The sequence below is a fragment of the Leptidea sinapis genome, chromosome 9, assembly GCF_905404315.1.
Source record: "Leptidea sinapis chromosome 9, ilLepSina1.1, whole genome shotgun sequence".
Taxonomy (NCBI): Eukaryota; Metazoa; Arthropoda; class Insecta; order Lepidoptera; family Pieridae; genus Leptidea; species Leptidea sinapis.
The window spans coordinates 11,015,659-11,042,190 of NC_066273.1; the positions used below are offsets into that span (position 1 = coordinate 11,015,659).

At 35.3% G+C, this 26,532-nt stretch overlaps 1 protein-coding gene across 1 annotated transcript in view; it reads right to left on the reverse strand.

Moving 5' to 3' along the window:
- Positions 1–268: 268 nt before the first annotated feature.
- The window catches only part of LOC126966087 (homeobox protein prospero), a 113,767-nt gene continuing 87,503 nt past the window's right edge, over positions 269–26,532 (reverse strand). Inside the window, exons 4-5 of the mRNA XM_050809962.1 lie at positions 1,081–2,870; positions 269–909 (exon numbers count right to left, since the gene is read on the reverse strand). Of these exons, the coding sequence (XP_050665919.1) occupies positions 269–909; positions 1,081–2,794 (2,355 nt within the window). The 5' untranslated portion in view covers positions 2,795–2,870. The remainder of the gene's footprint in view (positions 910–1,080; positions 2,871–26,532) is intronic.

Consider the following 26,532-nt stretch of genomic DNA (forward strand, 5'->3'; position numbering starts at 1 on the left):
AATAAGATATCTGTGGCGGCTAACGTGCTCAAGTTAACACGATAAATGGACACATTACGTTATGAGGACATTACTTATTTATATTTCACAGTTAATAAGTATTTAACTCTACATCTAAACAGCGCGAATCGGTAGGCTATAGTGTTAATTACGCTAATTGGCGGAATTGGAGTAGTGTGAAGTGATTACAGTAAAATTAGGCATTCCATCGGGGTCAAATTATGATGGAAGTCGTTTTGTTAACGGCAGACATAAGGTCGGATCTTTGCTAGTTACGATATTCATAAAAAATCTTAAAATTAATATTAGAATTGTCTATTAAAAAGGATATAGTAGGCTGAACTCCGTCGAACGGCAGGTCAGTGGAGTTGCAGTCTGAGTGCGGATCCTGGGAGTCCATGTGGTGTGGGTGATGCGCTGCGTGATGCGGCACGTGGGGGTGATGGGCCCGCAGGTAGTCCGGGGAGCCATGGTGTGCCGCTGCCAGCAGCACCGGGTGCAGCATAGCTGGTGCGTTGGGCAGCGGTGGGGAGTCGCGCTCTGGAGCCGGCGGTGATCGAGCTAACCCACCGCCCGCCCCGAAAAATGGCGAGTACGGAGAAAACACTTGGCTCTCGTGCAGCGACGGATTCGGAATAGCTACAGACGTCGGCAGCGCCATTCCACCAGGAAACGGTCGCGGTGACGGTGACTCTGGAAACTTGCTCTCCGGAGAATGCCCCACTCCTTCTCCGAGTATTCGGCTCACGGTCCTCGGAGTTATTCTCGTGTCCGTCACCTTGTGCCGCTTTCTCTTCGGTGTCACCACTAGACTGAGCGGCTCACTGGGGTCGTTTTGCTCCCGATCGAAGTGTCCGTTCATCGGCCCGAAGTGCGACGGCAGCGGTTTCGATGGCGTCTGGAACATGCCTGTTGGAGGTCTCATGTGAGCACTGTGGCCGGGCCCGCCCGCCTCTGGATGCAACGGGAACGCCGCTCCTCCTGGCGCACGGGGGCCGTTCATGTGGCTCATAAACATCGGGTTATTTGGCATAAAATGAACACCGTTTGGTGCAGCTGGGTGATGGACGGGCTGGTTACCTGGAATTTGTCCCGAGGGTCTCTCTGGAGCTTTTGGCGGTGGTGTTTTCCTGTCGAGCAGCCGCGTGGCCCGCATTAAGTCCTTGTTTAATTGTTCTGCCGCTGCTGCCGCCGCTTCTGATTGCTTGCCCATTATGCGTCGCTGGTGAACGAATCGTGTTACGATAGAGTCTATAAGAGTAGCTAATGAAGCAGTTATTTCACTTTTTAGAACTTCTGCTAAACTTTCAAGGTCAGCTCCTGACACTGGTCCGACGGAACCGGCATTGCTGCGTAGTGCATCCAGTCGTTCTGCTAGTTCTGAAGACATGGGTGGCTTAGGTGTCTGGCCCATTTGTCTCTGTTGAGGCGAATGTTGGTTGGACTGTGGTCTCTGTTGCTCACTATTTCGATGTTGCTCACTAGCTTCTTTCATGCGGGCTTCTTGTTCCATAAATAATTTCTGACTAACATTTAAATACATGGCAGCTGCATTGTTCAGATGTTGATGTGGATGTGGCGGATGCATGTGCTCATTCGGTGGTAAATGGGGAATCATAGGAAGTGCACCATTAAATCCTGGTGGAAGGTGAGGATGTGCGATACTTCGTGCCTGTATCTTTGCAGATATCATCTTGTTCATCACCTCAGTTAGCATGTTCGGTGCGGTACTACTTGGTGCTGGTGGAGGCGCTTCTTTCACGGGCGAGGCTGGTTCTAACTTTGGTACCGGATCTTCTGTTTGTTCTGCATCACTAGAAGCACCATCATTATCTATCGTTTCAGACTCTTGCCCCATACGATTACACAACTGCATATACTTTTCTTGCATTTCAGCTAATTGCTCTTGCATGGTTCTTAATTGAGATTTTAAAGCATTTTTTTCTACTAACTTTTGTTGAATGGGCGGTCGCTCTCCATCATCATCCGAGTCATCTGTCACCGTGTGTGCACTGCTGCTGTGACTGGCGCCGTACCTCTCTGCGGCGCCGTCGTGTTGCTGTGGATGGTACAGCTTCCGTTTCTTACACCCATTCACCTGAGGTTGTTGGGGTGCAGGACTAGAACGCATCGTCGACACAATATTTTCTACACGAGCACGTTTCACATCCACAGGTCGCGGCGAAGATCTCTGTGCGTCACTATCGCGATCTTCCGGTTCCGATTTGGGAGCAAGGAGATGATCTGACAACGGCTGAGCAGGCGGTGGTGAGATCCGAGAGTCTCCAACACTGTCTAGATTCAGGAGAGCGTCGTCAAGATCTGCGCGGGAATCACGCGAAACAGGTCGCTCGGGCGATCTCTTCTCTTCCTTGGGTTCATCATTATTATTATTCGCTAGTACATTATTATTATCCGGGGAGAGTCGCATGAATTCTTTCTTGCGACTCTGTAAAATGTCTCTGAGCACACGATCCCGAAGCATGTCTCCTCCGGATGCTTCATCTCCGGCGTCCTCCTGTCTCGGAGCGCGGCCCAGCAGCTCATTGAGCATCTCGGCGGGCGCGTAGCAGGGTCCGAAGAGGCCGAAGTGTTGGCGGCCTTCAAAAATGGCGCCGTAAAGTCCTCCACTCATGTGTGCGAGGCGCGCGGGCGCTGGTCCGTTCGTCGCGAGAGTCGAATAAGAATTGCGCGGCTCGCCGGCGTCCACGCGCTGTCTGACGCGTTTCTGTTTCTTCAGGAGCTTATCCGAGTAGGGCGCGAGTGAGTCGGCCTCCTCCTCCGATGACATCATAGGCTAGACGGGCCCCGATTGGCCAAGCGGGCGGCGGGCAGGGCCCCACCGCGCTAGTCGAGCCGCATCGCCCGTGCTGTAACAGAGAGGGGAGCGCGTTCAGAAAGGATCGCACCTGCTCGTGCTTAGCGTGTACTGTGTCGTGCGCGCTCGACCTGAGACGCCGTATGCTTCGTCTCCAGTGCACACTAAGCACTACATATAAACTTATACCACTAATATCACTAACTAGCTTCATAATATTACACAAATACTTAGATTTCTTATTAATTTTCATTTAATCTGAATTTAGTTTGGAGGTATACTTATTAATCAAATAGGATTTTAAATAATTTATGGAACATCAAAAACTACGCGTTCGAAAATTTATGGCGGCTTCTTCGTTTATTTTATTAATAAAAAAAATATGATTTAATTAATTTACCAATCTGCGGCTTCATTAAGAAAGTTATTTATACTAAAGAAGCTGTGACCATATAAACGTCTTTTAACAAATCTTTTAAATTTCATAAACACATTTTTTTGCAAATTTTCTGGGATTTTCTTGTTCAAGTATATACATCTTAAAAGATCAAATTATAAACTTCACAGATTCGACTTTTAAATGTTCTCGTTAAATCATAGACACAAATAGATAACCTCCTTGTATCAACATGTGTATTTACGAATTGGCAGCAAACAATCGTTAAAAATTCAACAATAGAACAGTATCGATTTCAAATAAGGTTAGGAATCGAACACCTTCCTGTTACAATGCAGATTGTTATCAATAAATCGATGGCACGAACGTTGCTAGTTTTGTGATACACAAGATGATAAACAATTATAAATGTTATAGCTATGATAATAAGATACAAAGTTAATTTAATAATATTTTACTTATCACTAAATATATGCGATTTTATTCACAAGAAAATTGCTTGTAAATATCCACTATTGACAATTTGTTATGTTTTAAAGTGATAATCCTCATTTCTAGGATTAACATACAAAAAACATATGAAAAAAAAATATGAATGATGCGGGACTCGGTCGTGGGTTCGAGTCCCGCATAATTCATAAAATTTTGTTTTCAATTTTTATTTGTGTATCCACTATAAGCATTAAAATGGGTGCAGCATTGTAGTTAATGTTTCAATGTTAATAAATAATATAAGTTCCGGATAAGTGATCACCAACATATGATATACTAAAACCTTCTCCGAAAAATGTTGCATCTTATGGCATAAGTATTATTCCGATAGGTTCAGTAATTTTCGCAGGATTAGCTAGGCAAAACGGCTCTCCATTTCTAAATATAGATTTAAAAAAAAAATGATAAAAACTGTATGCCTATACAGTTTCATCTTATAAGAAAATGTCATCGAATAATTTATGCTAACAAAATATAATTTCTATCCTATTTGAGGTAGCGATTTGTAGTATTGAGTGTGTTTGTTGCATCATTTTACATATTATATTGTAATTGAAATGATTTGTAAATCGATGTAAATGTAAATCTTGATATAAAAGAGTGGCAATGAGTTTCTTGCTACTTCTTCTCATTAGCTCAACCCTTTACGAAGTAGCGGTAGATTCAACAAGAAAAATATTATATTTTTTTTGACATTCATAAGTGTCATTTTCGTGACCTACTTGAATAAACTGATTTTGATTTGATTTGATTTGATAAAGAGAAATATAATATAGAAATATATTTAATAGCTATAGGGCGAGACAATAACATAACATATGGCAACAACACTTGGTAAACGCCATGAAGGTACATCAGTTTGTAAAGGGGTTTTGACATGGGGAGAAGAACTGATAAGAAACTCCCAGCACATCTTTTAAATAGGAATTGTATCTAAGAATAAAATATATTTTATAATCAATAAAAGATCTACAAAACTATGACTTCATACCAGTGGGAGGCTCCTTTGCACAGGATGCCGGCTAGATTTGGTACCACAACGGTGCCTATTTCTGCCGTGAAGCAGTAATGTGTAAGCATTACTGTGTTTCGGTCTGAAGGGCGCCATGGCCGCTCAGAATTTTTGGGGTATTCAAGAATCCCGAGCGGCACTGCATTCTAATGGGCAGGGCGTGTCAATTACCATCAGCTGAACGACCTGCTCGTCTCGTCCCTTATTTAAATAAAAAAATATAATATTCTATAATATATTAAACCTTCTATGTCAAAGAAGGTTTTATATACTTCTTGAATTTATGCTCAATGGGTCCTAGATACTGTTTGGTATTTTATTGTAAAATTAAATAGCAAGACCTATGAAGGTAACTAATTAAATATAGTATAATAAATAAATATAATAAAAAAATAAAACAGCCTTTTATTCCCATACTAAATTTAATAATTAAGTTAAACTAAATTTATAAAGTAAAACAAACTTATAATTATTGCTAGTAAACTTAACTTAAGCCTAATATTATAAGAACTTAAAAAGAGAATAATTTTATTTTAATTTTTTTTTTCTATTTCTTAATAATTAATGTTTAATTAGTAGTATGGGCCCCTCTTTGGGTGAAGTGAAAAAAATGGAGGAGGCCTTCACCCAAAGAGGGGCCCATACTACTAATAAATATGGTATAGTTATAATCAATTGTGTTTTTAAAGATTTTATGCAGCACATTAAACATGGAATCAGATAAGAATAATTTGAGCTAGCTACATAGGTACGTAGCAAAATTATTTTGTACGGTGAAACTAAACCTGATCAAAATGATTGTTTAACAAAAGGTTCGCATATGGCATTAATTCCTTTTGGAGCGTGACTTTATTCATGGAGGACAATGAATCTAAAAATGTCAGAAATAATTCTGTGAGACACGCTTGATCGTTGTTGGTTTCCATAATACTTCTGTTTATGTCCTCTTGGTATACCAACGAATAAATTGCAAAATAAAATAATTGTGCAAAAGTAACGCTAGGTGGCCGACAGGAAAATACAATGCTAATTGTTGCTTTATTTGTAAGCAGACAAAGTCTGTTTTTATTTAAATGAGAAAAACGTTACTATCCCATTTGATGAGTTGATTTTACTCTCCATATTTTTCTCATACCGGGCGCCTTATATGAAAATCGATTCTTAAGGAGTTTACACCAATAATAAATAAATATAGAACAATACTTGGCTTACAATAGTCATAAAGTTATTAAGTTAGGTGCGAAGTTTGCATGTTGATAATAATTATCTATAACCAAAATTTTGTACGTAAGTATTTTTTTTATTAATGCGAGTGTTACTAATTTAAATAAAATACTCTTTAAAGGATTAAAACGAGTGTTATTAGTAATTGTGTTTTTACATTAAAAGGCATAAAAGGCATTTATTTTCTCATAATTGATTCCTTTAAAATTCTTTTTGATGTCATTTCTATATACTAGATTTTGCTTTTGACGATTTTTAAGGAGATTCTTCAAGGGGCGATTTCAGGGGGACATGATCTGGAAAGTTAACGAGACTTCGGGTTAACTAAAGTAATAATAAAAATGTAACTTTTACGGAAAATGTAATGTAAAAACATAATTACAATTACACGCGTTTTTTTTAATCCTTTAAAAAGTGTTTTATTTATCAAATTAGGTGTATGCTATGGTACCATAAAGTTAAAACTTTAATATTCATCATACCAATGTTTGCACTATGTACTTAGAATATACTATCGTTTAGCCGACCTGACACCTCGATCATGCGTTCCTATTATTGATATATCAATGTGTGCGTTTGCGGCGTAATATTCAAAATACTAATGAGCTTATGTCAAGTATGGCTGACTATTTACGACTTGTCAATTAAAATCAGTTACAATAACATAGATTCCTTAGTAATATTATTAGAATGAAATGAAATCTTATTAGAATGTGAAGAGCTTGCATTGTGAAGCAACTCTAGTGTCGACTCTACGATTATTGTTTGAGGAAAAGTTTCTTCATTTCGGTATGTGAGTGTGTATTTTTCTTTCATTATAACTCCGTAAGTACGTTTAAGTGAAATGCTTACTGTAAGTAACGTAACTGTTGACTGCAGAGTTATTTATGATATGGAATAGCTTTTGTTTCTGTATCACCCGCGCGTTGATGTGGGGACAGGCAGCCATCTTGATGACGTCATTATGAGTCACTTAAAACACCAATTAGAGGCTTGTATACGTTGTTGCGTCTATAGAAATCTTAATAAGACGGAATAGAAACGTTATAAGAGCTATTTCCTTACTTGTTGTCAACTGTATATACATACATACATTACATTGCTACATACGCTTGCATCGCTGCGGATGTTGAGGGTCTAATTAGTTAAAAATGACAGCAATGCGAAAAAAAATATAAATCTCATAATTCATGGTATAAAAATCTCTTGAGATGGAATTTTGTAAAATCCTTTTTAGCTGTCCTGTACTCGTAAAAGGATATTCCTACCAAATTACAAGTCTCTACGCCTAATGGTTCCAGAGATATCGTGATGAGTCAATACATAGGTGGAAATCTTTTATATATATGCATAACGAAGACATGTATAGCCGAGTGGTTAGCGATTCTACCTACTAAGCTAGAGGTCCCGGGTTCGAATCCCGGTAGGTGCAAGCATTTATATGATGAATATTGATGTTTGTTTCCGAGTCATGGATGTTTATATGTATTTATGTATGCTTATGTGTATGTATATATGTATTTATGTATGTTTAAGTAAAGTATATTGTATTAAATATATCGTTGTCTCGTAACACATAACACAGGCTTAATACGATTAATTAACAAGATAATTTGTGTAAAGGTTTAGTTAAAAAGGATTTTTATTGTATACTTTGGTTGTAAGGAGGTCAGCGGTGATCACCTCTCAAAAAGTGACCCGTAGAATACTCCTGCTTAATAATTCCTTATATATGCAAAAACCAAGCTTATTAGGTATATATCTAACAATATGCCAAGTAGGTAAAGTATTTAAAATAATACCATTTTGATCTAATATATAAAATTCTCGTGTCATGGTGTTAAACTTTGAACTCCTCCGAAACGGCTTGACCGATTCTCATGAAATTCGGACAACATCTATTTTTCATCTCCCTAAATGTTAAGGGTGGTCCACACGAAATTTATTTATTTTTTTTAATTTTTTTGACATTTTTTTTTAAATTTGTTTGGTTATGAGTCAGCATTAAAAATTACATACAACTTCAAATTTTCACCCATCTACGATCAACAGTTACTTTTGTATCGCGATTTTAATATCGACAATACAACGTTTGCTGGGTCAGCTAGTATTAATATATTTACCTTGTTCACATTTTATTCGGCCAAATCGACTTCTTGTTGGACAACTTGAGGAAAACTTAAGCAAGCCTTGTTACTTGGTCATTAATATATTTGCGGATTACCGTGTCGCTATGTATATTTATGTAACTAATTAAACCTACTTATGATAGCTTAATTGAAACTTGTGGTTGGAAATACCAAAGACAAAAGATTGCGCAGTTGTTCTTGGACAAGATAGACTTAAGGCCGCTCCCAATATTCAATCTATCTCTTACTTGATATAAAAATCGTAACTATCGTTGACTTTTCTGTCCCAATAAACTTATCGACGGTAACTCACATTATCCGTGCACGCTGTCTGTCAATGGGACGACATATAGCTTACCAGCGGTATAAAGTTTGTATGGAAATTGCAATTAACGCGTCCCAATATAAGGCGATAAGAATGACTTATCGGGTATATTGGGACAGCTTCAGATTATTGACAGCTAATTACTGACAGTAGAAGGTAGTAATTTATCTCTATCTGTAGATAGTATATTGGGAACGGCCGTTAAAGTCAAAGTCAAAAATATTTTATTTAAAATAAGGATTGCTCGTCAACGTCAATCACAAAAAATATAATTGAAGCCTTTGCCATATAGTCTGCGTTTATAAAATATTTAAAGTCATTTATTATAAAATTTAATACCATGCAAAAGAATAGTTTATTGTAGTTATCTCTAGTGTTTAAATTATGGTTGTCGCTTATTTTACTGTATAAATTATTATGTTTATGTACGTGCAGAAGATTGCTATAAATATTGGCCGTACATGGTTATAATATGAATTTCTTTGTAGTTTTCCCTTAGAGATTCTCGTGAGCTCATTTGGTATATGGCACTTCTAAGATTTGTCATCCATATTCTTCACGGTTGAAAGAGACCTACTGGACAGAAACAGGTGGAAGCTGATCATCCTCTCCAGATACAGCCCTAATGCTGAACACGATCCTCAGACATGAGGGGCTGACCCCACAGAGAGTATTAACCATAAATACCTAGCGCTTTTGTCACTGACTTTAGGAAAAAAAAACAATTATTTGAGTTCCAGTGCGGCATAATTTAGTTAAATAACGTGTAATTAAATATCATTAAAATATTTTGTAGAATTAGAGAGAAATCATTTATTTATTTTGAAACTTGTATAAATGGAAATTTATTTAATTTTCGGTGGTGGTTCAGTAGACATAATATAAGTTCCAAAAGGCTTGGTAGCTGAAGTACCATATAAATGGTCTAGTTGACCAGCTAACGTCAAGGTGTCGAATTTGCGTGACGGTGTGCGCGCGCATCGTCACGTGCATCACTATGAATGTTTTTCCCTAACGCACCAAAAGAATTATAATTTCATATAATGCTGAGGTTCTGTGAAGTTATTTCACATAAGTCGCCAATGGAAACAGTTTGATCTCGGGTCTCTAGCAACATCCGGGCTCAATTTGCCACAATGAGATGTTATCAATAGCGGATGACTTCCGATGCTGAGTGATGACCATCCACTTGCGACGGCAGCGTCACGCCTCGCGACCACCATTGGCCAACCATCCCACCCAAATTGTAGTTCAACACACGTATTGGCTGAGTTAACAGAGGATGAAAGTTATATTGGCATTACCTAAGGTTTTAAATAAAAAGATTTACACTAACAGGTGTGTTCTTTAAAAAAAGGATTTAACCAGAATGTTACACGAAGAGCTAGTCATATTGAGCTGCCAATAGTTAAAAGTTATTATGGAAAACAGACAATAACCTTTGAGGGAGCTCAGATATTATATTATATCAACCTTCCCTCAGAAATAGGAAATGTCAAAACATTGACTTCTTTCAAGACGAGTCATCAAAGGCATATAGATAATATTATTATTAATATATGATATTATGAAACGTTTCAATAAGATAACTGGGTTGTTTTATGTTTTATCTATTTGCCTAACATTGTATTGTAGTACCTACCAAAATATTTGTGTGTAAGTACCTACTTTAATCGTTAAAATGTTAATTTCTCATGTAAGTGACAATAGGTCTTAATGAAATAAAGTTATTTAAACCTAATATATTTATATTGAGTTACTTAACCTATAATAGATATGAAAAAAATGGCGACATAATGCTTCTATCGAATAAGACACGCGCCAAGCTGAAGAAGACTTGCATATGCACTGGATCATGGAAAATGGACCAATTAAATAATCGTTTCATTAACATTGAAGAGCTAGAATAAGATTAAGAATTTACGACGATTTGTTAAAATATCAGAGAAAATAAAGGCTATTTTTGTTTAATTTTATTTTAATGTTGTCCCATAGTCGGTTAGTGAATGTGCCTACTAAGCGAGAGGTTCCGGGTTCGAATCCCGGTAGGTGCAAACATTTATATTATGATGAATATGGATGTTTATTTCCGAGTAATAGATGCTTATAAGTATTTAGTATGTTTATGTAAGTATATTTTATTAAATATATCGCTGTCTTGTACCAATAGTAGGCTCTATACCTAGTTTGGGGCAAGATGATTTGTGTAAAAGTGTGTCAATATTATTTTTATTTTCTATACTTGTGAAATATCAAGTAGGTTTTACTTAAACTACAAATATAAAGAAATAAACACATGCTTCGTGTTAACAGTAGCAGTATTTCGCTATAGTTCTCGTTCCCACCCTTGTTTAATATTAAAAATGTTATGTATCGTAATTTCACCGCGCACCAAACAATTTCGATAATTAGGTACCACGACATGAATAAGCAATGTACTGTCAAACTGACCAGTGTTGCCCGCAACTGGGGGAATTGCGATATTTTATAGTAGTCGATTATAATCGTATATTTTATGTTGATTGTTCAAATTAAGTGTTTGTGTTATGAATTTTTTTTATATTTTGCTGTGTATTCCTTAGATACGTCTAGATAGACTATGACAGCTGTGAAAACGTAGAAAAAGATAGAGTTTAGAACTAGGATCTATTTTGAGCAATTCACGCACACTAACACAAAGTGTCATACAAATCGTAAGTGTAAGACGTAGCTTGTCACGCACACTTAACTAATATTCCTGGCCTGTTTTTAATGGTTGCCTAACAGCAAGAGACTCTATCTAGAGGTATAAATTTATAAGAATGTAAACGTGTCACATCAAATGTGAGCGATAGGACCAGTAGCAGGTAAGTAGTGATTTAGTATACTTCGGAACAACGGACATGTAACAACGCATAAAAATACGGTTTATTTCATTATATCTAACTGAAAACCTGTTTTACAACCACCAACAATACCAATAATAATATTAACACATCTTAGATAAAGGAAACATTTACGAAAATATGTTTGCACATAAATTTATAAAATTTTATAATTAAGTCCCAGTCACTGTTTCGGCATTATTTATTAATATTTTTTTAATGTTCTATTAAAAAATACTACTACTCTACAGCTAAATATCTAAGCGATCGGACAGCCTGGGACTAGATTATGATTATTTTATAGCAATAACAATGACTGTACAATATTGTATATTTTATTTTATTAAAAAGAATGCTGACAGAGTTTCTTGCACAGTTTCTTCTCTCTCAGAGCGCAATTTGATTGAACTGACATCAAAAATAATTCCAAATGAATCAATTTTGAGAAAATAAATGGCTCTTTATGCCTTCAACCGATATGATTGCGTCTCAAAATATCGTATCCAAATTACCTTTATATACAGATGTCGTATGCTATAAAAGGAACAAGTATTCGACACGACCTGTTGATTTACACGCATGTCGTAGTAAGGGCTCGTAGGAACGATCGACTTTCCTACTATCGATATAAATATATATTTTTAGTATTTAGTTTTTTAATCTCTAACAGAGAATCGTTTTAACAAAACACGTAATTAGATCCACGGGCATCTTAGTTGTAGACTTTAGTGCTGTTTATCTATGGCTATGACAGAATATGTTGTATTTTTTTTATGAAAATAAGGTACGAAACTAGCAGGACGTTCAGCTGATGGTAAATGATGGAATGGAATGAACCATGGATTTTCCGGTATAAAATATAGCTTATGTCCTTTCCCTAGCTCTAGTCTATCGCTGTACTAAATTTCAACTATATCGGTTCAGTAGCTCCAGCGTAAAAGCTTAATAAATAAATTACATTCATATTTATAATATTAAGTAAGGATATATTACGATACTTACTGTTGTATTAATATATCAGTATGAGTGCCGAAGCTAATAGGTCACCTTACCATAACATCTGTACTGCTACATAAAATATTAACGTGTAATTCTGTCGACATTACCACTTCCCTAATAATCCCGTGTTCAATTTGCCGTGAGCGCGCTTCGTCTAATTTTTACGGAAATATTTCCTTTCCGTTTCCACACAGTAAAGTCCCATGCAATAAAATCAAGTTTTATTTAAGTGGTTGTTATTATTTTCATGTGACGAGGTCTTTGAGAATTAATTTATTTCTTCAACTAGCATAGTTTGACATAAATTGTTACGAACGTTAAGCAGTTTATGATAAGCCGCGATAGTATTTATTTAATTAAACCTTATTCGAAATTATTGTTTTTCCTGTTCAATTAATGGACGATGAAATGTATATTTCGGCAGTTTCTAATACAGACCTTTAATAAGTTTCTTTATATTTCAAGTTACTAAGAAAACATGACATTCAAAAAGTATTTTAAAGACGCTTTTCGAACCTTTCAATACTTCAAAGGAATCCTTACGCTCATTAACTTGACTCTTTTGAAGAAAATGATTGAATTGCTAATAGTTAAAGTTATTCGAAAATAATTTTCAGCTGTTATGTGAATGTCTCTTGAAGAGTATGAAAGCTACATTACGAAATATTCAAAATACGCCAGGCTTAGTGTGCGTTGCTATGAAGGTTTAAGGTTTGAAACGATATAACGAAAATAGGAATGTATTCATTTACCATAGTGAGTGATAATACCATAACATATTACTACAATACTTGATAAACTTCATGAAGCTACATCAGTTCGTAGAGTGGCTTTGACATGGGGAGAAGAACTGATAAGAATCTCCCCAGCATATAATAATAACAAAAATTTTTAACTTTACATAATACTTTACAATTTTAGGTGGCTTGCGCACAACCAGGCAAGAACTATGCATCATTATCTTCTATATAATCTGCTATAAGTCTTCTTTGTTAAAGACGCTATCAAATATATCATAAATTTGTTCTCAGTGAGTCCTAGTATTTTGTAGTTATAGATAGGGTCATATGTTAAAAAGAATAAGAGAAAAGAGGGCCTAAGAAGTCAAGAATTCTTACTAATATTATAAATGTGAATGTAAGTTTGTTTGTTACGCTTTAACGCCGGAGCTACTGAACCGATTTGTGATGAAATTTGGTAATACGATGGACTTGAGGTTGGGAAAAGACACAGGCTACATTTAATCCCGGAAAAATCCATGGTTCCCACGGGATTTGAAGTGAAAAACTGAAATTCACTTCGATGAGCAATAACTATACCACTAGTAGGTTTATTTGCCATAGCAATCTTCCTCGAAATCAGATTCATATAATATGTTGGGAACGGTAGCGAAAACGGGAACCGGAACTGGACTAGGACATGAGATAAACTTCAATTCGAAACTTGCCTATTATTCTTAAGAACCTTTCATCTACGCGGAGGAAGTCGCGGGTAGTATGTATACAAAGCACATATAACGTAACAAGGCAGTTGTTTTAATAACAATATGAGCAGTAGGGGTAAGACAACAGTTCGACCCTATAATAATTTGCAATGTTCGTGTATGGTGTACATTAAGTAATGCACATTCCGATACGATCGAGCCGCCATATGCCACCCCTGGACAGTCCCGGTATGCGTGGGAACCGTCACCCCTTACCTTGGTTCTACCATAAGTCACAGGTAATTACGACACATCTGTGGGCACGAGGAAAGGCAGGTGATTGTTGACCGTTTGTTTCAGCTGATCCATTTAATGGAATGACTAATATAATGTGCATATTGTAACGAAATAAAAAAAGTGTGTGTGTAGTTATGTATGCACGCAAGAAGTTATACTTCTTTGTCATAACGAAGAAAAAATCATTAAAATGATTTATTCCTACTGCTATTCTACGTTTTTAGAAAGAACATCTTGCAAAGATGGCTTTGATAATTAATTATTAAATAACATTATACGGCTGTATGGGCTTGAACCTTTTGCCTATCCTAATAATGGTAGAAGAAAAAAAAAATAACGAATGATGCAAACGTCAGAAAATTTTACGAACCAACTTCAACCTGTTACTTTTGGGTTTCAGTGATGCGCGCGCATCTTAAAATTTCATAATTTTTTCATAACGCGCCTAAAGAAGTATAACTTCAAAAGGACTGAAATTCTTGCTCCCGTTCTTCTAAGTTTAATACGTATTTTTCGAATGGCTGGTAGATTTTACGTTCATTACGTGATTTATAATCCTTTAATGAATAAAAGTGTGTACAGATAAAAATTAGATTTGGTGTAGTAAAATTTAGGGGCAGTTCCAAAATGTTCCTGATAGGCTAACGGCGGTTCCCAATATACTATCTACAGATAGAGATAAATTACTACCTTCTACTGTCAGTAATTAGCTGTCAATAATCTGAAGCTGTTCCAATATATCCGATAAGTAATTCTTATTGCCTTATATTGGGACGCGTGAATTGCAATTTCCGTACAAACTTCTACCGCTGGTAAGCTATCCTACGTCCACCCATTGACAGACAGCGTGTTATAAGGTGATTTACTGTCGATAAGTTTGTTGGGACAGTAAAGTCGAAAGCGATTTTTATCTCAAGTAAGAGAAAGACAGAATATTGTGAACGGCCATATGTGACCGATACCAGACCGATCTGCCAGATAAGTCATCTAGTAATTAAATATTGAATGTGAAGCGCAATCTGTTTTATCTGGAACTTTTATGTTGCAAATAATTTATCTAGCCTTTAACAATCTGCTACTTAACTTGGACATTGTGAAACAGCCTCATACATTATTTTACGGATTAGAACTATAGTTCAAATGTAAAAGACCAAATGCAAGACCAGCCTATTGTAGAATCTGCTTGTGCTTTGGTCGCTAGTATAAAGTTGGAATGAAAAGTCAAAGTGATCGACAACTTATGAAAATAATAAGAATTGATTTTAATTTTGCAAAATTATCTGCATATATTTTCCATATTAATTTAATAAGGTGCCTATATAGCATAGTTATATGATTTTATAAACGATTAGCGTAAAAGAAATGCATTGTTATTTTGTGTCTAGTCATGCAATATCGGATCGCATGTTTTTTTAATTGCTGAATCGTGTATTTTTCTATATAATGGGTAACTCCATGCTAAATGAAAATTAACTTTGATTGTATTGTGATATACCAATACCTATGTATACCTATGGTTCTGTTAGATTAAGGATGGGCCTCCGCTTGGAAATAGGTGAGAATCTATGGAAGTATGATCTAGGAAATAGGTAATCTATGGAAGTATGATCTAGGAAATAGGTGAGAATCTATGGAAATATGATCTAGGAAATAGGTGAGAATCTATGGAAATATGATCGAGGGAATAGGTGAGAATCTATAGAAGTATGATCTAAGAAATAGGTAATCTATGGAAGTATGATCTAGAAAATAGGTGAGAATCTATGGAAGTATGATCTAGGTAGGAAGTATGTGAGAATCTATGGAAGTATGATCTAGGAAATAGGTAATCTATGGAAGTATGATCTAGAAAATAGGTGAGAATCTATGGAAGTACGATCTAGGTAGGAAGTATGTGAGAATCTGTGGAAGTATGATCTAGGAAATAGGTAATCTATGGAAGTATGATCTAGGAAATAGGTGAGAATCTATGGCAGTATGTTTTACAAAACTTTACATAATATTAACCCAGAGCAAAAATATTGCGTATGAGTAATGAATTAAATATAAGCAGTACCATGAAGTAATTTATAATTAAAAGGAAATAAGGATATAATTGTAGAGATAGTGTATTATTTTATGTTAATCTCCATACAGTACCGAGTGGGCGTTCGTTGATATGAAATATTTGCGTAAGCTAACGACTATGGAATTGATAACGGGGACATCTGGTGTTTCTTCAATGTTTAATCAAATGAAAAATGATCTGTGCACTCCAAGTTCTGTTTTTAATGGTTAATGTAAACGTTAATTAAATACCATTAGGATTGTAGAGGTTTCTGAACGTTCTAGCAATGCTGGTCCGTTATTGATTGACACCAAAGAGAATGTAAATACTAAGTAATAAGAGGTGGGACTGTTTTAGTAAAAATTGAAATTTAGTTTAGTATGAAACGTGCAGTGGTTTAACATAAGTTTGAAATAGTAATTACAGTATAGCGAAGAAATATAATCCGGCTAAGTTTGAAACTGAACAGTTGCTTAAAAGGTAGTGGATTTCGGCTATCTCCGTTTTTTACAAGATAATAGCCGTCATCTGTCAATCTATCATAGAATCAAGTGAATCCCTTTTTTCTTAGAGAGTTTCGCTAGGCTGGTTTACACCAATGACGTTCTATACATATAGATAAACACGTCGTATAAAACCAAAGACGAAATAAGCAACATACCACAATATACACCGTAATAAGCTTGGACTACTATGTCTATACATTGCCGTTACTTCAGTTGTTTAAAATATTTTTGTTCAAGAAGCAGCAATGTCAAACACTTAGATAATTTATACATCTAGATAGACTATGACAGCCGTGAAAAGGCGTGTTTTATCGGTTGTCTAACAGCTTACCTTCCTTAAAGGCCGGCAACGCTCTTGTGATTCCTCTGGTGTTGCAAGAGAATGTGGGCGGCGGTGATCACTTAACACCAGGTGACCCGTACGCTCGTTTGTCCTCTAATTCCATAAAAAAAAGCAAGAGACTATCTGAATGTATAAATTATCTAATGTAAAACATTTATTCAGTTCAGATTTGATTAGGGCAGTGATACTTGACATACGACTAAGAAAACTGGGCTTACATTGTCTTTAAGCACAATTGCCGTTCCGCTATGAGACTCCTTATAATATGTCCTTACGGCCTTACAAATAAAATTGGCATAAAGTTATAACCAAGCATAAACCAAGAATATGTAAAATGTTTACAAATAGACATTTTGCTTACGAATGGTTGGTTCGGACGTATAACGTTTTCCGCGTTTATTTGCAAGGCAGCTTGTCATTAGGAAATCTTCAGAATTATCATTGTATTAACAGTGTTGTCAACTATAATGTAAAAATTTTGCATTTTCATTGTTTATCATCAGTTATAACTTTATACCATGTTTATTTGTAAGGCCATTAGTGTATAGAACTTTATTGATTGAAACCAATTATACAATAACTTTAAAATATAACAGGCATTAATAGTCATTTAATAAAACAAACGACAGTACAACATATTAAAGACAAATATATGTATAATAAGTTGGTTGGAATAAAAGTGATGTATTATTAAAAATAATAAGTGGTGTCCAGTAAAGGGTGAAGCGAAGCAATCAGTATGTATAAGTTATGAGGATGGCGTGCTTTCTGGGCCATTACTGTGCTTCTATGAAAAAGGACATTTCGGCCTTATCGCTGGATATCACGAGAATAAAAACTGTAGATAAGATCGTAGTGGGTGGCTTGCGGCTTTATCGATATCGAGTGATTCGCCAACGGTCTGTACATATCGATAATAATTTGTCATTTTGGCATTATTCGTACTATTATTGTACCTACAAAAATCTGCGTTGCTTTTGTATACCTGATCACAATAAACTCATAAAAACTGAAAGAAATTCACGCGGTTCGCTTTAACAGACACAAGTAGATATGTTACTTTAACAATTTCTGTTTACTTTTGAAATTTGCGTATACTAATTAAAATATAATTTATTTGGACAACAAGGATTATGAGGTCATCTAGTTATTTACATGAAAGTTAATTAAAATAATATTTTTATATGTATCAACATTAAGTAAAGTAGTATCAGCCTAGCTATCCAACGCGGAAATGCTGCGAGTATTCTTGGTACGCTTCCACGTAATGATAGTTTTAATTTTATTTAGTCATAGTATTGTAAATATAGTTATAAGATTTGTTTTGTTTGAATAAATCTCTACTTCTGTAAAGTATTTGTTAAGTTAACCCTAGCCTCCACCGTAGCTTGAATGACACTGAATATATTATATACTTTAAGGTTAGTGCAACTGTGTTTTGGTTTAAAACGAAGTATATGTTTGTTAGTACTTTTATTGAAAGTACACAAGTGGTGGTGAGTGAATCATCAGATGCTTATATCTCTAAAAAGATCGCTCGAAATCCACGATCTTTCACAATTACTAATAAAATATATAAATCATTAACCGTCAATGCGTGTTTAAATAAAACTAAATACGTCGAAAAAATGTCGATATCCGCACATCACTAATAATAGTGCGATGGAAGACAGGCACTTATTAGTAGTCATTATCTAGCGCGGTATCAACTGTGACATATGGCTAATATTGGCCACCATATCTGACGTGGCATGCGAGATCGCACCACGCCATAAGCACTGCCCCTTTGTTCGAACTACCTTCATTATCTTTTGTTCGACATACCAACGTTGCAATTTAAAAAAGTTTTATTGCCAGAAGACATGGCTTCTAGTGTCTCGCTCATGGTAGTATTCAACGGATCATAGGTTTCATGGGATGGTAGGTAACCCTATATATAGTTAAATGACTTGCTGTCCACATGTAGCATGTGTTGCTATGCTGAAGACAGGATTCTAGTCAAAATCATTGTATTTGTTGGATGAGATTACTACTTAGACAGTAAATCCGACCATCATGTCCACGAAGCATCCTTACACAAACGATGAATTCAAGCTCTAAAGGTTGATGCATCCAATAAACGATAATTTAAATTTATATAGTTTTAAAAAATTTCTGAAATATTTGATATTTAAAACGCATTTTTGAACACGATTCGAATATTGGGTGCAACACCTTACAAACCGTTTTTAGTGTAGGTAAAATATTCTGTTTGATTTAAAAAAAAATATGACAATAAGGAACGAGACGAGCAGGACGTTCTGATGGTAATTGATACGCCCATTACAACGAAGTACCGCTCAGGATTCTCGAAAATCCCAAAAACTCTGATCGGCGTCACAATTGCGGTCATCTCCTTGAGACATAAGATGTTAGGTCTCGTTTGCCCAGTAATTTCACTAGCAACGGCGCCCTTCAGACCCTAAACACAATAATGCTTACACATTACTGCTTCATGGCTGAAATAGGCGCCGTTGTGGTACTCATAATCTAGTCGGCATCCTGTGCAAAGCCTTCCACCGGTGAAAGAGTGGCCGTTGAGTTTAATTTAAAGGCAATATTTATAGTGCTTAGTTTAGCCTAACTGAATAAAATTTATTTCTCTTTGACCTTGAAAACCTCAACAAAACACTCACGTTTTAGATTAAATAATAATACTAACAAGAAACCTGAACTAACTACAACACAACATATAAACATCCTTAATAGGTATATGTTGCTTAATCCGCGGATTACAAGCACCATCATTTAGCAATGGGTCTTTATTAAAACTTTTGCGATTACACCGCTGGATTACATCGGTTAAACTGTAAACTATATTTTTATACTTAGATAATTTATGCGTCTAGCCTCTGGCTGATGGGCAACGCATGAAAACAGGCCAGGCTTATTACTTTAGTGTGCGTAACAAGCTTTATTTAAATGAAGATGAGGGAGGAGACGAGCAGGACGTTCAGCTTGTTTTTTTTTGCAGTTTATATTGAAAAGAGCGAAATCTTAAGTCAATTTCGTAATATGCAATTATTAGGGTTCAGCAGGTTATCAACTGTAGATCCTGCGAGTTGAACAAACATACCAATATTTATGGATGATACGTTTCTATGACAGTTGGCTTAGTTCGCGTGTTCTTAAATTCAATCTGTTTTTTAAGTGAAAAACATCTTTGAGTGTTCACCGGTTGCGCACTGCGAGCTAACAACTTGTACGGTGAGAGAACACCAAGCTATATTGTTCCTCGCCTAATTAATCAACTACCCTCATTTCTGACCATTGCAGTGACTCATAAAAATATTTAAAAGAACTGAGGGAATATTCCCTAGACTTCCCTTCACATTTGTAATTAATAAGATGATCATGTGATGCCTGGCAAATGTTTGAAATATCTGTTTTTTGGTTGTTTCGTGTTGAAATAAATATTAGTAAGGTACATATTATCTGTAGGTGATTACTTGTAGGTATTATAGTATGTAAGTAACTTGTAGCTGGTTGTTACATTCTATAGATATTAATAATTTTATGTAGGTATAGAATTTAATGTTAAGATTAGGTATATTATTTTGTAAAAAACTAAAATAAGACGTAAACTAAGCTAATGCATTATAGTCAAACCTCTGTGGTTTTTACAATGTATCTTACTTGTTCACATTTTGTAAAATATGTATATCGATAAAAAAATAATAAAAATGTACTTAGATTATAATGACACTGACATATACATATATATAAAAAGCCCATAAATAAATGAATTAAAAAAAACTTTATACCAAGTTTATTTGGAAGGCTGTTAGTCTATAATGTTATGTATCCAGAATAGCCTAACTGCATAAACTTACAAAGCAAGCCTGCCCTAAGTGACGAGGCTTTATTGATTTTTTTATTATAATATAATATAAAGTGTGCCTGGCTGAACGGACATGGCGGAACGAGCGACCATCCATGCTTCTATTCCTGTTAGGTGCAGCCCTTTGATAATTCGAGTTAAAGAAAACTTTATAATATATTATTAAACTCTTCAAGTTAATTTAATAACATCGATGCTTATATTACTAATAAAGGCATAAAAAGGCATTTACTTATAGTACCTATGTAGTAAACTTTAAAATTGGAAAATAGGTAAGTGCACACCTCGAACGCTCATGCTATATCTTTTTTTAAAAGTTAAATTTCGAATAATAACGATTCACCTGTTTTTTTTAAAAACTAGAAGGGCTATAGTATCGATTTTCGAAAGGAACCTTCTCTGCCTAATTCTGAAAATTGTGAAAAAAAATTAAGTATTATCGTCAAGTCGTTCTCAAGATATCCGTACCACGCCGTTTATGCGAACCACATCCACGATTTTTTTTAATGAACTTTTTTTTTATATTAATACGTATTCGACACCTTAAAAAAAGTATAAGTATTATTCATTAGTGTTTCAGCTTTATATGGATAATATATTATATTGGTAATAGAAAAAAATATATGAAATTTAAAGAGTGGAAATCGTGTGACCTTGACAGGTCGGTTATAAAGCACAACCTAGCCGCGTTCGCGCCGTGCAATTTTAGTTTAAGAATAAGGTAAGTTAGATAGTATAAATAATAATTATGCTAATAAGGAAAAGTAATTTCAGCTCTATATTAATATTGTCATAATTAATACAAACCATAGGTTTAGAGATAAACTATATTAGGAGTGCTATTTCGTTTAGTTATAGGTCTTAAATTTTCCTCGCCAACAAACCTAATAAAACTTCAATAAATAATAATTAATTGTTTTTCCTTAAATTAAGGAAAAGTTTTGCGAATTCGATATTTACCTTAAAGGAACGTAAATCATTTATTCACAATTTCTCCTACCCTGAATAGGTTAGGCTAAATCGACCAAGTTAACCTAGTGCTTATTAGTCACTTCAGATAGAACCTTTGAAATCGTGTGAAGGTGTATGTAGGTTTCCATTTCATGAAGTTTTCTGACATGTAAAGGCATTGAATACACTTAGATATGAATTGGAATATTTGGCTAAGTGCTATGTCTGGCCTAGTAGACTTTGAAACCTGACATCCAGATATATCGCGAAACCATTGAGATGTGGTGTTACCGCAGAATGTATCAGCTGGACATAAATAAAGTCCTGAACGTGAGAGTACTTCAACACGTCGAGAGAAGCCGGGAGTTACTGCAAACCGTCAAGAAGAGATAAGTTGCCTAAATTTTGGGCCACGTCTTGAGACACGAGAGATACCAACTGCTCCAAATGATGGGCAAAGTAGAGGGCCAACGACGCGCTGGAAGAAGAAAAAGTCCTGGTGGCTTAACATCCGGGAATGGACGAAGACCAACAGCGTAGCAATACCATTTCGCTTGGCGCAAGATCGCGAAAGATTTGTTAAGCTCTCCAGTAGTGGAGTTGAATTGGAAAATCTAATAGAACTACCACCTGCATATCGGAGACCAACAATCGCCTCCAGGGAAGGCAACAGGCCAACATTACGCACCACGTAAAAGGCAACAGGCCAAGTCATGACACAACATGTAAAAGCCACGCACTGGGATCAAAATCGAATAGCCGAGAAATATGATGCTTTTCTTCAAGTATCTAACATCATTTCTTAGATAATTTACACACCGATGAAAACAGGCCAGGTATACTACTTTAGTGTGCGTGACAAGCTACGTCATACACTCGCGATTTGTATGTTACTTTGTGTGAGTGCGCGTGCATTGATCAAAATAGAGGTTAACTGTCAATTTCATATTAAAATGATCTAAGGTAATATTATTGAAGGACTTCAGTCAATGCCAAAGAGGATGTAAGTATTACGTCTAAGAGGCGAGACTGCCTAAGTAAAATTTTAAATTTAGTTTAGTGTGAAACGTGCAATGAGATTTGACATAAGTTTGAAATAGTAGTAATAACAGTACAGCGTTTGACCATGAAGTGTAATACGGCTAAGTTTGAAAGCGAACAGTTACTTAAAACGTAGTCGATTTCGGCTATCTCCTTTTTTTACAAGATTAAAGCCGTCATCTGTCAATCTATCAATCTTCCAATGACTGCACGTTTCATACAATCGAGTGAATCGCTTTTTTCTTAGAGAGTTTCGCTCAAGCTTCTGAGTCAAAGAAGATACAAAAAGAAAGACCGTAGTTAAGATTATCTATATACTATAATTTGGCCTGTACTTATAATATTTGGCAAGAGTTAATGGCTCGAGTATGACACGCACATGTCCAGTTTTCCGTTAATGTTTTATTTGTTAGTTTAGCTCATTAGTCTCATGATATAAGTAGTTACCAAGAACAATAAACAAAACGCCCACATCTGTGTCCTTATCACGCTGCCACTAAACGAAAACATTGTTATATCGACATTTTAATAATGCTTCCGTCCTTAAGTTTTTATACTCATTAGCAACAACGACTCGAGTTAAGAATATTTTGACGTTTCCTATTGATAAGGATTAATTGTTTACATGTTCGGTGGTCGACGCGTGCGAACTATTGAGCTTATGTCATAAATCATTGCGGCGATACGTTTCGAAGAAAGCGTTGTGGTCTAAGATGAAGTATGAACTGGATTTGCTACATAATAGTAGGGACAAACAATTCTATAGCGTGGACAAATTGAAATGCAATACAACATGGTAGATAAACTGAGCCTTTGTTTCGGGAATGATAATTTGTACTTAGATACTACTGATTATCACGTATTAATAAGCTAATGCCCTTATTATCAGTCTTTTAACTAAGCTATATATATTATACGTATGTAAAGCTATGCTTTCTACTTTCCGTTCAATACGGCTATTACAGCCTAATATATATAACATATATTTCTTAACATGAGCGATATGCACCACTCACTTGCCACTTAAAATACTGACTGAAATTACAATCACAACCAATGTGTTCGTGGCATTTGAAGTTTTCCTCTTCTATTCTTAACAGTTTTTGTATGTTGTAATCACGTTCATGCTCAATTTTATTTTTTGTTAGTTGTTACATCCAGGTTTATACATCATCCTAGTTGTGGCAAGAGGCATCGAAGAAAGGGATGTGGTATATCTGCAAAAAATCTGTCATTTGTCGCTTCTATTGTATCTGTGGTAAGTACAATACTAAAAAAAATTGTATTTTATCTTATATAATTGAATGTGGGTAAAAAGATTATTTAAGCTTCTTACGAATTCAAATGGACCGCGACAAGCATAGTTAATATGATAAGTAGCTTGTATGTTATCACACTAATGAGCAATTTTGGATGGCAATTAATATAGTTTTATGTATATATATCTACTAAAGTGATACCGTAATAAATATATTAATTCTTAAGTAAATAAAATATGTTATTAACATTGGCCATAGATTATGGAATTTCTTCACACTTTTTTTTCGTTCTATGTTATCACTTTCTCTTGCTTGTCGTCAACGGTATGCGTTGGATGAAACATAATGCTTTTTGACCGTATTCGCGTTGATGATAGACAGGACCGGGAATAGCTCTCATAAGATAACTACATGTTGTAAGACCATCAGGTTCAATAAGGACCCTTTAGCTATTGATGGTTTAAATAGAGTAATAACTAAAGTAATTTTGTATGTATGCTCACGACAGGAGATGGCCAGTCACAACATCTAAGTGGAAACAAGCACTGCGCCCGACTTCCACCTTAACTGCCGTCAAATTGTCTCTTCCTCTGCGATGCCAGGCGTTGGTCACACATTCATATCGCGTGCTGTGTACACACTGCATGAACCACGTTTTAATGTTAATAATACTGCGGGTAAACTAATGGTATTATTAGTCTCGTGCCAGATTTTGGCGAGACAACACGTCCTGAGGATGCCTCGTGTAGAGGCGAAACACGTGTCGAATTGTTTTAAAGACAAATATTGGCGGAATTAACACTAAAGAAAACTTAAATAATTTGTATAATTATGGATTTCCGCAAAGTAACGCCTTATTCAATAAATTTTCTTAAACTAATGGTATGACTAACTGCTTTATATGCAGAATTACAATACCAAAAGATTGTTGCCAGCCTTTATTGAATCCGTATCCTTTTGAATCGAAGAAATTCTGCATGACCCTTACCTCTAACATAAATAGATGTTTAACTAATAATAATATGAATATTAACAGTGTGTTACACAAATTATCTTGTCCCAAACTAGGCATGTCCTGTACATGGGCACAAGACAACGATGTATGTAATACAATATACTTACTTAAACATACATAAATACATATAAACATCCATGACTTGGAAACAAACATCCAAATTCGAACAAAGATTCGAACTGATGCAAAATTGTATAGTTGAATACGATTTGAGCTGAAATAATTTCGATTTGTTATTTTGCAATATAACTATAATATTATCGAAGCTAATAAATAATTAAACGACTTATTTATACGTATTTTTTTTAATTTTGTTGTAGTTAAAATGTATGAGAAATTGAAGTTGTCCATTTAAGCCTATTGAAATCTATAAACTATATTATTTATTCACTTGAAATGTATGTATTAGCATAAAATGCAATAAAATGTCCTGGAAGAATTAGTGCGAAGCGTGATAAACTCGCATAAAAACAAATATCTTATCAACACATCTGTCAGCGATCCAATACAAAATATATTTAATATTGCCGCTGCAATGGAAAATATCAAATTGCTTTTTAATTTTCGACGCCCGATAAACTGTGTTGTGTTTATTTCATGAATCTTTAAACAGATACCAATATTTTTTGTGTTCATTAATTTGTTTTCATCACCAATTTGTGTTGATTTATTATATTTTGTTCAATTACACTCATATAAGATTAAATTATTTTTTATTCGACTGAATTCAATGCTTTTTGGTGAATCGAGTTGATCTTTGGGAGCAATAACGATTGTGAATAAATAATACTTCACGAATATTGAAAAGATAATCCTGTGAATTCTTAATACCATATTTCTTGATTTCGGGTTAGCTTGAATTTATTACTTGATAGAGCTTTTCGTAAGCTTCAAGCTTACGAAAGCATTCTTGGTTAAAAAACGTGATAATAATAAGTGTAAAAAAATCAGCAGGTACCCCAGGATCGAACCTGGGACCTTCTGCACAAAAAGCATACGTAATAACCGCTGTTCCAGGGCAACTGTAATGACTGTGCCGAAATATCTATATACATCTAGTAAGTAATTGTTAGGTTATTTTATTCGTAACGGAATTTCTGGATTCAGTCTCCACGCTTAAGGCCCGCGATAGAAGCTTTGCAATAGCTTAAAAGTATACAAATATAAATATAGTAGCTGAACTGACAGACGTATTGTTCACAATAAAAAAAATTGTAATCGTATCCTATAAACTAAAAAAAACATATCCCTCAATGATTCGTCTATATTATGTATAAACGCCCCATTAAGCTCCCTTGCGGGTGAAATTTCATAAGATCCGTTCTTAGCTGACCACTACATTATTTCTAATATTTTCCATCTCTGAGCCTTACGGTTCTGGAGATATCGCGATGAGTCACACACACGTGTATTATATCAAATAAACGTATTGGCATTTACACAGTAGTTCTTATGTTGTTGCTAAATGCGACATGTGAACGCTCAAGTCTCCATTATTCGACTGGAGCCG